This window comes from Apis laboriosa, unplaced genomic scaffold, assembly GCF_014066325.1.
Source record: "Apis laboriosa isolate Shangri-la unplaced genomic scaffold, ASM1406632v1 scaffold5_cov152, whole genome shotgun sequence".
Lineage (NCBI taxonomy): Eukaryota > Metazoa > Arthropoda > Insecta > Hymenoptera > Apidae > Apis > Apis laboriosa.
Genome location: NW_025223857.1, coordinates 3,291,312 through 3,304,970, shown reverse-complemented (window position 1 = coordinate 3,304,970; position 13,659 = coordinate 3,291,312). Strand labels below are relative to the sequence as shown.

General features: G+C 32.4%; 1 protein-coding gene across 2 annotated transcripts in view; it reads right to left on the bottom strand.

Annotated features, from left to right (window-relative positions):
* Positions 1-13,659, bottom strand: part of LOC122717934 (RNA pseudouridylate synthase domain-containing protein 2) — a 173,625-nt gene that overhangs the window by 17,653 nt on the left and 142,313 nt on the right. For both annotated transcript variants that reach the window (XM_043942476.1, XM_043942477.1), the window contains one exon: positions 12,587-12,809. In XM_043942476.1, coding sequence (XP_043798411.1) covers positions 12,587-12,809 — 223 coding nt within the window. The remainder of the gene's footprint in view (positions 1-12,586; positions 12,810-13,659) is intronic.

Sequence of the window (13,659 nt, the reverse complement as noted above, 5' to 3'; positions counted from 1 at the left end):
GGATGAAGAATTCTTCGAGGCCAAAATTATTAAATTAGGAGCGTATAATGATATAATTCCTTTTTTCCATTTTATATAATATATTAATCAAAAATTTAAAAAAATTGTAATTTCTATTACACATTAAATATTCCAAATAATCCAAACAAAAGGAATTTATTATTAATCGAATGATTTCTCCACGTTTGACAGAATTCAGAGTTCAAGACAAAAGAATAAAGGGAATATAAAATTTCCAAATTTTTATAAACACCAAGTATCTCCAATTTTAAAACCTTTTATAAATATATATTAATCTCTATTGTCATCTATTTCATTGGCAAATAATAAAGAGGATAAAAATATAAGGATTTTAAATTTTAGATATTATTAATATATATTTTATATATTTCTATTGTCTATTTCAATGGCAAATAGTAAAGGGGATGGAAATATAAGAATTTCGAGGAATTTCAAATATCTCGTGGCAATCTTATCTATTGTCATTAACTATAATTATTATATATTAATAATATTTAAAATATATATATATATAATATAAAAATATATAAAAATATATAAAATATATATTAATAATTTATTATTTGCCAATGAAATAGATGACAATAGAAAATCGATACGACAAATTGCAAAATTACAAAACGTCGTTTAATTACGAAGATATATTTATTAGAAAAAAAAAAAAAAAAAAGAAATTGTAATAGTTCACAATAGAGCTCGAAAAGCGACGGGTTCAAGTGCGAGTTTCAGCAACTCTGAAATTCACTGAATTTACAAGCTGTGCCGAGTCGGAAATTGCAGAAATACGTGTACATATATATATGCGTGTGCTGCGTCAACACACACTGCGTCGCAAACTCGAATAAACCCGCGGAACGCAAGCAAAGTTAAATCACGAAATTACCGAGGAACGTTAACAAGACGAGCCGGGAGAAAGCCTTTTGATAATGAAACGAGATTTCTCGAAAGGGAAATATCCAAAGAAGAAACGTGCTTTTTGCGAGGGGAAAAAAAAAAAAAAAAAGAAATTGTCACAAAAGATGCAGCTCTCTCTCTCTCTCTTTCGCAACGATATCAAGTCAAGTGTTTCCACGCATATGTGAAGTAATAATCCGTCTTCATAAAACGTTTTAATTGCGTGCAATTGAATTTTAAGATCCTTTGAATGCTCTCTCTCTCTCTTTTTTATCATTCAAATGAGCAAACTACGATAGAGTCTTTTTAAAAAAGACTCGTATAAAAATGTAACTCGTGTAAATTGTATCGATAAAAATTGTTTCAAATATCAATTTCAATTAAATTCCTTCGAATATCTTCACGAAATTGAAGAATCACAGAACGTACGAGAAAAATCATTCAAGCTTTAAAATTATTAACAAATATATAATGAAACACTTTTGCTCTTTCGTTCATCACTCACGAAGAGAAATCGAATCGTTCGAATCGTTTTCTGAAAAATACAATACACGTATTATACACGTTCGAGTGCACACTTTTCTTGAAAAAAGAAAAAAAAAGGAAAAACGTCGTCGAGTTGCAGGTTGCTCATGAAAATTTTCCTCAATTCGGCCACTCCAGTTTCCAACCGGTTCGATCGTTGTCGCCGTAAAAAGCGTACTTCGAAAAAAAAAAAAAAAAAAAAGAAAAAGAAAGGAACAGAAACAGAAACAGAAACGTTCGATCACCGAGCCTCGACATAATTTCACTTTCCTCTCTTCGATCTCCTTTCTTTTTTTTTTTTTTTTTTTTTTTTTTTATTTTCCGCCCGAACTAACTTCTCCTCGTCGATACTCAGGCGATTGTGTGTATATATATGTGTGTATATATATATGTGTGTGTGGCTGCGGATACCGAGCACACGTGTAAATTATAAAAGCCATTGGAACGAAATCGCTTGGACGATCTGTATTGAAAAAACGTCGGCCTGTTATAAACCGAGGAGGGGGGAGGAGTATACACGGGTTGAATGGATCCGCAAATATTACGATACTTTGAATGGTATTCGAATTTCGGTTTTAACCGAAACCTTCGAGATCGAAGGCTCGATATTTAATTTTATTATCGACTGCCACGACTACCAATACAATAAAGATATAAAGATTAAAGCTAGGCGCGAATTTTTTAATTTTTTAATTCGATCTACGCACATTTTATTTCGATCGTGAGTAAATGGAATTTTTTTTTTTCTTTTCATCATTATCTATCTATTTTATTATTATCTATTATTTTCTTCTCTTTATCATATTTTATTATTATCATCATTTTTGTTGATCGATCGAGAGAATTTTTCAACAAAAATTCGAAATTTTTACGAAATCCTTGCCAAGATGTTAATAAGATGCGTTTTCTCCCTTCGATTAGGCAAACAAACGGGAGGATACAACAAGAGAAGATTTAATTCTNAATTTGATAAATTTCTCACGCGCGTGTGTTGAAGACTGTTTTAAATTTTCGCGACAACGTGCCACGAGGAGGGTGTTTAGCGGAACGGGTTCGGTGACAAGAACGATTTATCACACGAAGGGGATAATAAATAAATTCGTATGACGAGCAATTAATCTTTCCACGATTTTCGAGCCAATCCCTCATCCTCCTCGTCTTCGTCGGTGTCGTGTGTCCATCCATCCGATGGCCGGTTAACATTTGCACGAGGGAACTAATTCGGTGTCCTCGTGCAAATGCAAATTCATTCGCATTCGGGACGAATCAACGATTCCCCCCAACGATTCTCTTCTTCCGTTTTTCGATCGACGTGGTTGCGTAACGTCTCGCTTTACTCTCCAGGATAATAAATAATCTTTTGAAATCGATTATGCTTGACTACAGCCTTTTTTGCCTTTGTTCCATGGATTTCTTACCTAACTTAAAATGATTTTTCGAATAAAGCGTATATTATATCTATATATATATATATATATAATCTATATAACCCTTAACTGACTTAAAATGATTTCACGCGCGAATTAATAAATTTTTGTTTTAATTGTATTTTATGTATTTTATTATATATAAAGAAAGAAAATTTGTCGAATGTTAAAGCGTATATTATATATATAATCTATATAACCCTTAGCTGACTTAAAATGATTTCACGCGCGAATTAATAAATTTTTGTTTTAAGAGTATGTTAAAGCGTATATGCTATATGTTAAAGCGTATATTATATCTATATTAAATCGACGTTATTCCTGACTGATCTTAAAAAATACAGGGAATAATAATTAACCCTTAGTTGACTTAAATGATTTCACGTGCGAATTAATAAATTTTTGTTTTAATTGTATTTTATGTATTTTATTATATATGAAGAAAGAAAATTTGTCGAATGTTAAAGCGTATATTATATCTATATATATATAATCTATATAACCCTTAGCTGACTTAAAATGATTTCGTGCGAATTAATAAATTTTTATTTTAATTGTGTTTTATATAATTTTTACACATGAAGAAAGAAAATTTGTCGAATGTTAAAGCGTATATTATATCTATATTAAATCGACGTTATTCTTGACTGATCTTAAAAAATACAGGGAATAATAATTAACCCTTTTCTGTTCTGAATTTCTTAGCCTTAAAATGATATATATATAATCTATATATAAGGGTTATATATAATCTATATAACCCTTAGCTGACTTAAAATGATTTCACGCGCGAATTAATAAATTTTTGTTTTAATTGTGTTTTATATATTTTTACATATGAAGAAAGAAAATTTGTCTAATGTTAAAGCGTATATTATATCTACATTAAATCGACATATTTAAATCTATCGTGGAAATAAAATAAAATACAATAATAATTAACCCTTTTTCGCTCGAACGTACGAAACTTTTGTGTTTTAATATTGTACGTATGTTTAAATAAAGGAAAGAAAATTCGTCGAATGTTAAAGTTTACATCGTCGTTTCGAGTGATATTTTAATAATAAAGTAATTAGCATCCTCTTGCTAAGTCTTTCAACCTTTCTTATTTCATCGAGAGCAAACCTTAAAATCCCAATAACCGTGCTCTCACATTCTCTATTATTCTCATCTTTCATCTTCTTACACTCTTTCCTTCCCTCTGTCGTCAATCTCTCAACGAACAGACATAATTTCGTTATTCAATAACTCACCTTCGTAATTTCATTATTCACAAAAACTTTATAAAAATAATATTTCTATTCCCACGTTTGTCAAACTAAAATATGCCTCGATCATCGTCTAATTTTAACAGATCCAAGAACCAGTGGATTATTCCACGCTTCGTAAAATTATACGTAAAGAAATCTATTCTGGTGAGAGAGGAAAGGGTTAAAAGAAAATTTAAGACACGAAAAAAAAATCCTGAAAAATCCTCCATTTCCAGAAGCAAAAACATAAAAATTCGAAACTCTTAAATCAATCAGATTCGATAGAATCGTCCGCTAAATTGATAGAGGACGTATCCAGTTGAACGAAATCGATTCAGTTCCGAGCAATAGATTCTGATAAAAGTATGCAAATGTAAGTAAGGGGTATTATGGGGTGAATCCAATTTACGAGTAGCCGGATAATAAATTCGGATCGCTGTTATCCCGATAGGAAAACATGTAAATGCCACGCATCGAATTATCCTTGTACGTTTCGCCAATCTCTCCTTCTTTCTCCCTCCCCATTTACGTAATTCTTTCCTTCTCTCTTTCACAAATTTCATTTGTGACCGATCGAACGATAATTTTTCGAGGGGAGAAAGTTTGCTAAAGTAAAATAATAATAAAGTGCAACCCTTCCTTATCAAGGGATGAACGAAATTCGTCTGAAAATTCGCCAATCAACGAAAAAAGGATCTTTCGCTTCTTCTTCGTCGCTCACTTATTTATGAAATTTCCTTCGAGATAAAATTTAAAACTTAAAATTTAAAAAGAATACAGAATAAGATTTCATGAAGATGATGAAAATATATATGTGCGTCTTGTAATGTGGTCGATTAATCGAATCGAATCTTCTCTCGAATGGAAATCTGCGAGCGAAGTGAACGTGAATCGATTTCTAAAACGGGGATAATTGCGCGTTCGATCGGTTCGCGGAATAAAAGAGAAATCGCGCGACTTGACTTGTATCTTTCGAAGCACGGTGATGAAAATAAAATTGGAGAGAAGGATGAAAGACGCGTAAATACGAAATACGCGTGATCGATAATCGAAGGGAGAGAGAGAGAGATATAAATGATTGGCTATTAGAATGTCCTTCGCTCGACGGAGAGAGAGAATCTTCTTGGCTCGGAATCGAGTGTTTGTCCTTTTCGTTGAATATCAATTTGTTCGGCTCGATCTTTTCTTTCAACAGAAATATATCAAATATCGATTTTCCAATCTATGGAACTATTACCATATTAAAAAAGAAAAAAAAAAAAAACTTGGAAACCTTGATATTTATCTTTCTCCTTCTTCACTTTTCAATTTTCCACCATCATTCCATGAATTAATTAATATTTCTCCAATATATTCTCGAATCGATATTATTGGAGTAGAAAAAAAGAAAGGAAGGAAATTTTTATGCGTATCTCTTTTCTTTCCTTGCCAATCAATTTTATTTCCGATTTTACTCGATAACTCGATTGATGCAAATACATATTATTTCGTAGAAGGGATTACAAAGTGTATTATATTCTAACTGAAGAGCTGCTTGTTCGACGATTTGTCTGTCCCCCCCGAGTAAGCGCGGGAAATTAGAAGTTGCCTCGTACCAAGGATTTTGAAAAGAGGATTAAAAAACGAGCGGTTGGCACGGCCAAGAATATCAAGTTCGAGCCGGCATTAAGCGAAGAGCATTAGGAGGGGATTCACACACACGTTTCACGCACAAAAATTCGATAACGATTCCATCCAATACCCTCCCTTCCTCGATCGATCGAGGATCAATCCGAAGGAGAAGAGCTGACCGAGTTTGACAATTTTCGTGATTCGAGGAAATTTTTTTTTTTTAAATACAAATCTACGAGAATCGCGGATTCTAAATAAGGAAGAGGATTTCTTCGAGCAATCAACGAAATCCGAGAATTATCGAGGCATTCGACGGGGGAATTTAATAGGGAAATTAAGGGAATTTTTATAGGGAATTTTTATAGGGGATTTTTATAGGGGATTTTTATAGGGAATTTTTATAGGGAATTTTTATAGGGAATTTAAGAATCCAAGAATCAAATTTTCCTTTAACTTTTTGAGATTTCTGAAAAAATAAAAGGATGCTTCGCTTCGACCTCGAGAACGATCAATTAGTTGAGGAATGGCGGGGCGATTAATATCGCTTATCGCTCGAAAACGATCTTTCTCGATCCGAGTCAATGACGTCATTGTATCACCAGTGAACCATCGACCAGTTTCTAGAGTCGAGGCCTTCGTTTCACGATCGGCTTTCTTCGTCCAATTTCGTATTTCGAGTTCTTCGAGAACGAAGACTTTTACAGATCGAATACGCGTGATAGTAGATTGCTACGAAAATAGATAGATTAAATTTTCCCATTTTGGTATTCGATTTACGATTCTTTTTTTTAATCGGTTGAAGAAAGATATCTTCGTTGAAAAGAACGATTTTTTCGATCCGAGGAGATGATCGTTTTCTTTAAAATATGCCGCCGTCGGTTTGATTTGATCACCTCGTGATTAAAATGGCAGACAGATGGTGAACGAAGAAGTACGCGCCATTGGCCTGGATATTATGCGTGGCCGAGTAAAGGAATGGACGTAATCGATGAAATAAATTCAATGTCACGCGATTCAGATGCAAATCGGATAGGATGATAGAAAAAGGAAAATGGAAAAGAGAAGAGAGAAACGAGGTGCGATTATTGTTATTGGAAGACGACGAGAATATTTTTATCTTTTTTTTTTTTTTTTTGTTTTTTTTTTCCTCTTCAAATCTGACGAGTTGTCCATTGTTAATTACGATCACAAGTTTCACAAGTTTGATTCAACGGGAAATTCGGAAATTTCTTATAAAGGCAATTTCTATTCTATTAAAAGGATTTATTTTTACACAATAAATATGAAATATAGAAGAAATGTATATACGTGAGAGTAAGAGAAGAAATTAAACAGGTTTGTATATTACATTATATTATAATCTTTAAAGTTCTTACATAATCATTTCCAACACGCAAACGTTCTCCATTGCGTGTTCTCCTTTTATTAATTTTATCCTCGTTATATCTATTTTTCTTTTTCTTTTTTTTTTTTTTTTTGTTAATAATACGTCTCTATTTTAATTCTTGATTTTGATAACGAGCTTCATAGATACCATTTTATAAATATATATATATATATATTCATTTATCTGCATCGATCAAAATGTTCCTAATTATTACAATTAAAAGATAGATTCTAGAAATGGATCCAAATATTATATCGAAACAAACTTCTCCTTCATCCATTTGTACAATCATTTCCAAATATATAAGAGAAGAAAAATTCTCACCTATCCTTCTTTTCCACAATTATAAAAAAAAAGAGAAGAACTCTCTACTTCCTTTTCCACATTTCTTTTTCTTTTTCCAAAAAAAAGCGCGATTAAAAAAAGAAAGAAAAAGGAAACAGGCAATATGAAAATATTCTCCTTCTCTCTACTAATTCTCATTTCTCCTCCTCGTGTTTTTTTTCCATCCTTGAAACTATAAAATTAATATTTTTTATGTTTATATTTTTTTATATTAATTATATATTATAATGTCCATTTTTTAAATTTTTTAATTTTTACAGAATTTGTAGTAATTACTATTTTATTTTATTTAATTGATAGTGAAATTAATTCTTGATTATTTTTAGTTTTTTTTAGTATTTTCAGTTTGTGAATTAGTTTTAGGATTATCATTAATGGTTAGAATTAATTATGAATTGGGTCATCAAAAATTAAATATATTAAATTTAATTTATTAATATAATAATGATAATTATAATAATATTTTTTTATTTAATAATATTATTTTTAAAAAAAAATAATAATTTGAATTTAATTATTAGAAATTTAATTATAATTATATTATTATTTAATTTATTTAATTTTAGTTGAATTGAATGAATTATAAATATATGAAATTCGAATATATGAATATCGCTCGCGCGATAACTGCACGCTGATAATGGAAGCCTCGTTGGGCGACGGCGCGTTTAACCGAGGCACGAATTCCTTTTATATCCGTGCCAAGGATACCTCGACACACGAGGATGTTCCATCGCGGGGATAACGCGCACGGTTTCTTGTCTCTACTCGCACTTTGGAACACTCGGTGCGCCTCGGTGTTCCCCCTCCCGCCACTCGTTCTTTCATCCGGTCGACAGTCTGCCGACTATTTTGCCCGACTTGGGAGATAACAGCTTTTTCTCGGCTCTACGAACATCGTTTCGACGTTCGGTTATTATTAGAAAGAGTCTAGGGATATTTGAAATTCTTTCTAGTTAGGTGACATAGATGATATCTTTGCTCGAGTAAAATTTAAAGGTGATCGAGAGATTGCCACGAGTTTTAAATATTTTTATTTCGTGAATCCAATAATTAATTATGGATAATAATAGTAATTTCTTTTATTACGAAGATCGTTTCGATGTTCGATTATTATTAGAAAGAGTCTAGGGATATTTGAAATTCTTTCTAGTTAGGTGACATAGATGATATCTTTGCTCGAGTAAAATTTGAAGGTGATCGAGAGTGTTTTATGGATTGTTACGAGTTTTAAATCATTCTATTTCGTAGATCCAATAATTAGAATAATAATAATAACTTTTTTCATTACGAAGATCGTTTCAATGTTCGGTTATTATTAAAAAGAGTCTAGGGATATTTGAAATTCTTTTTAGTTAGGTGACATAGATGATATCTTTGCTCGAGTAAAATTTGAAGGTGATCGAGAGTGTTTTATGGATTGTTACGAGTTTTAAATTATTCTATTTCGTGGATTAGGATAATTAGGATAATAATAATAACTTTTTTTATTACGAAGATCGTTTCGATGATCGTTCGGTTATTGGAGGGAAGAGTCTAGGGATATTTGAAATTCTGACTTTCTCGGTACGTAATATAAATAATACCTTTGCTCGAGTAAAATTTGAAGGTGATCGAGAGGTGTTTTATAGATTGTCACGAGTTTTAAATTATTCTATTTCGTAGATCCAATAATTAGAATAATAATAATAACTTTTTTTATTACGAAGATCGTTTCGATGTTCGGTTATTATTAAAAAGAGTCTAGGGATATTTGAAATTCTTTCTAGTTAGGTGACATAAATGATATCTTTGCTCGAGTAAAATTTGAAGGTGATCGAGAATGTTTCATGGATTGTCACGAGTTTTAAATTACTCTATTTCGTGGATCCAATAATTAGAATAATAATAATAACTTCTTTTATTACGAAGATCGTTTCGATGATCGTTCGGTTATTGGAGGGAAGGGTCTAGGGATATTTGAAATTCTGACTTTCTTACGTGATATAAATAATATCTTTGCTCGAATAAAATTTGAAGATGATCGAGAGATTGCCACGAGTTTTAAATATTTTTATTTTGTAAATCCAATAATTAATTATGGATAATAATAATAACTTTTTTTATTACGAAGATCGTTTCGATGTTCGGTTATTATTAGAAAGAGTCTAGGGATATTTGAAATTCTTTCTAGTTAGGTGACATAGATGATATCTTTGCTCGAGTAAAATTTGATTTGATAGAGTTTTAAATATTTCTATTTCGTGGATTTAAAAATTAATAATTATAATAAATTCTCGAAACTTTGATTTTCTCGCTACGTGATATAAATAATATCTTTGCTCGAGTAAAATTTGAAGGTGATCGAGAGATTGTCACGAGTTTTAAATATTTCTATTTCGTGAATCCAGTAATTAATTATGGATAATAATAGTAACTTCTTTTATTACGAAGATCGTTTCGATGTATTATTATTAGAGGGAAAAGTCTAGGGATATTTGAAATTCTGACTTTCTAATTAGATGACATAGATGATATCTTTGCTCGAGTAAAATTTGATCGAGAGTTTTAAATATTTCTATTTCGTGAATCCAATAATTAGGACGATAATAATAACTTCTTTTATCACGAAGATCGTTTCGACGTTCGGTTATTGGAGTCTAGGGATATTTGAAGCTCTGATATTTCTCGCTACGTGATATAGATATCTTTGCTCGAGTAAAATTTGAAGGTGTTTTATAGATTGTCACGAGTTTTAAATTATTCTATTTCGTGGATCGAATAATTAGGACAATAACTTCTTCTCGGGTTTTTATCGGTTAGAAGATCGTTTCGACGAGAGGGATCGATGGAGATATCTAGGAATATTTGAAATTCCGATTCACTCGCTATAAAACCTGAGTATGGGCAATATTTTTTTTATCTGTTAGAAAGTTGAGAAGTAATCGAGAGATGTTTGGTGTGGTTGGCCTAGGGATATTTGAAATTCCAATTCTATCACTGTGCGTTATGGGATAATATTTTCCGTTCGAACGAATTTTAAAGGCGATCGAGAAAGGCGTTTGATAGATTTTTCGTGGATTTTAGATATTTACGCGCGCGAGATGATGGACATTGTTCAAAGTGTTCAAATATATTGAATATATCGACGTATTATTATTTTCACATAATAAATCGATATTGACGAGGTTAATAATACAAAATATTATTAACCATCATTATTCGTATATGAATCGATATGAATTATACATGAGATAGACATGTTGTCTAGGGATATTTGGAATTCCAATTTTTCCCGGACGGAGTGGATTATTCGGGAGAATGAATGAAATCTAAAAATTTTTTCAATCTATTAAAAATTTTCTCTGATCCTATCTCGTCACTTTTCATCGTCTTCTCAAATCATTGCACGAACGTTGAAAGTCTTAACTGATTCGTTAAGAGACACGTGATATCAAGATAAAAGAAGAAGAGAGAGAAAGAGAGAAAAGAGACGCGCTGCAAGAGGAAAATCATTGCAGCATAGAGAAATAGTGCTCGTTAAGCCATTCAATTTCCCCTCCTCGGCCAGGGGAGAGCTATAGCTTCGCCCCAGTTTATAGAATCGTCCTGTACAATCTCTGTATTTCAAACGTCGAGCAACATAAATCACCAACGACCAACAATTTTTATTTTTAACTCCATCTATTCCCCTTTTCCGAACACTTGATCCCCCCCCCCCCTCCTCTCTCCTCCCCCCTTTTTCCTGTACACACAATAATAATATCAAGAATAATAATACGCACGCGAGAATAACGTTAACACAAAATGTATTAGCGATTTGCGACTCTTAAGGCCGCGCTCTTGATAAAATTTATTCGAGATTAGATTACTGTGGACTTTACGTTGCGCGCAATCTCGAATTAAATTACCAAATTTCATATATACATATATATATATATATTGTTTATTTTAATTTATAATCCTTCACACATTGGATTTTATTCAGGGTTAAATAACTATATAAATAACTATATAAATTGGCAAATCTTTCCACCATGTTGGAAAATATATACATCTTCCCTTATCACGAGGATAGAACGTTTCTCGACGCACGATCCTCGTTATTAGAGAGAGTTACAAATGCAAAGGCAGCCAGCCTCTGACAATATAATTCCATCGAACGAATTTGCGGGACGAACTTTTCCATTCGCGGAATATCAGCCGGACCGCACGAGCGTTTGGCAAATTTGACGAGGGCGAATCCGCTTACGAGTTCACTGTATCGAGTTTCTCTTTCTTTATCTTTCAATCTTCTCCCACGCTACCGACCAAAAAATTTCAAATCAATCAAATATCGAGGAAAATAAGGCTCGAAGGAATTCTTCGAAGGAATATTTCTCGATTATCTACGCGTATAATATATTTATAATATAATAATTATATTTATTGCAATATAAGAAAGATACGTCGGTAAGTTCGAAGTTTTGATCATATTTCGAATGAAGTTGAAAATTGACGAATAATTCTCTATGCGTATAACATATTTTTATAATATATTTATTAATATATTATATAATATATTTAATATAATATATTTATAATATAATAATTACATTTATTGCAAGATAAGAAAGATATGTGGATGACTTCGAATGAAGTTGAAAACTAGAATATCGAGTCATTTATTACACGAAACTGAACAACCATCTTCCTCATCATCCGGATCCAATAATTCGTTTTCGTGGAAAAGAAGCGTTTTCGAGAATCATCCTTTATGATTGACGAATGATTCTCGATTATCCACGAGTATAATATATTTCTACTGTAATAATTATATTTATTGCAAGATTACTCATAAGATAAGATTACACACGTAAAGAACATCTATTTACAATATTCTAAAAGAAAGATATGTGGAAAAACTTGCAAGCTTTGATCATATATCGAATAAAGTTGAAAACTGGGATAAACTGGAATACCGAACAACCATGTTCCTCATCATCCGGATCCAACAATTCAATTTTCGCGCTTTTATGTAATAATGCTCGAGTGAGTGAATAATGTGTAGTAATAGTGGAGGGGGGGAGAGAGAGGAGGAAGAGGAGGAAGGGATTTTGCGAGAAAGATAAAAAAGAAAGAATTGTAAAGAAGGGAAAACGCCTTACCTGTGAACGACGTTGGCCAACAGATCGTTGTGCCGCAGCCTGTAGTCCACGTCCACCTTCTGATAGTTGACGGTCAAGGTACCGGCACGGATGCAACGCTCGTACTCCTCGGCCGGATGCGCTCGAAACTCTCTCGCGAACACCTCGAGGATCTTCTCCCCCACCCATCTCCCTTTCGTGAACGTGGTGAAGGTGAAGTAATAGGGGTACACTTTCCTCAACCCTGTGAAAACGCAACAGCACGAACAAACCTTCTAATTAAAATCTCGCGATATAGGGATATTTTTAATAACACGCGATACGTTAATTACGTTAATCAATTAAACCTCGCGTTGATTTAACTTGGAGAAGAATTCCTTTCTTTTTTTTTAAAGCGAATTTTTAATTTCAATCGATCTTCGTGTTAGATCGAAACGGTTATTTCAAACAAAAAGTATATATTAGTAATAATTATTTGAAGTAATAATTATTTGATTAAAAAAAATTGCTTTTTCACCGCTGAACCATTTCTGGATTCCGTTAAATTAACCCTTCGCGCTCCATGCTTATTTCGCTCGAACCAACAACGCAATCGGTGGCCTCATAAAATTACTATAAGATAATTACTCATAAGATAAGATTACGTAAGATTATAATACGTAAAGAGCATCTATTTATGAAGCGACATTCTAAAAGAATCAAACGTAAATAAAAAATATTGTTGCCGTTCAATCTCAGTGGAGAGTCGAAGGGTTAATCCACACGACGATTCTACCGATCGAATATAAATCATCTAGGTTTAGATATCTAATAACAAATTGCTTAAAATTTTCAAAATTTCGTCCGCGATATCGTCTCCCCACTCGTATATAATAACACGATATATAATAAACACGCGTAGATTCGAACAAATCAATCAACAGCCGAGTGAACAAGTATTTTCAACAGATATCTCGTCTCCTCTGATTAATAGATAGGGTTCATTAATTTCCGCGGGGGCAACAAACAACATTACCATTCGACACACCTCTTTGCCACGATCAAACGTACGTTCACCTTCCGCCGCGGCTCTGACGAGTCACGTGCTTCTCTCC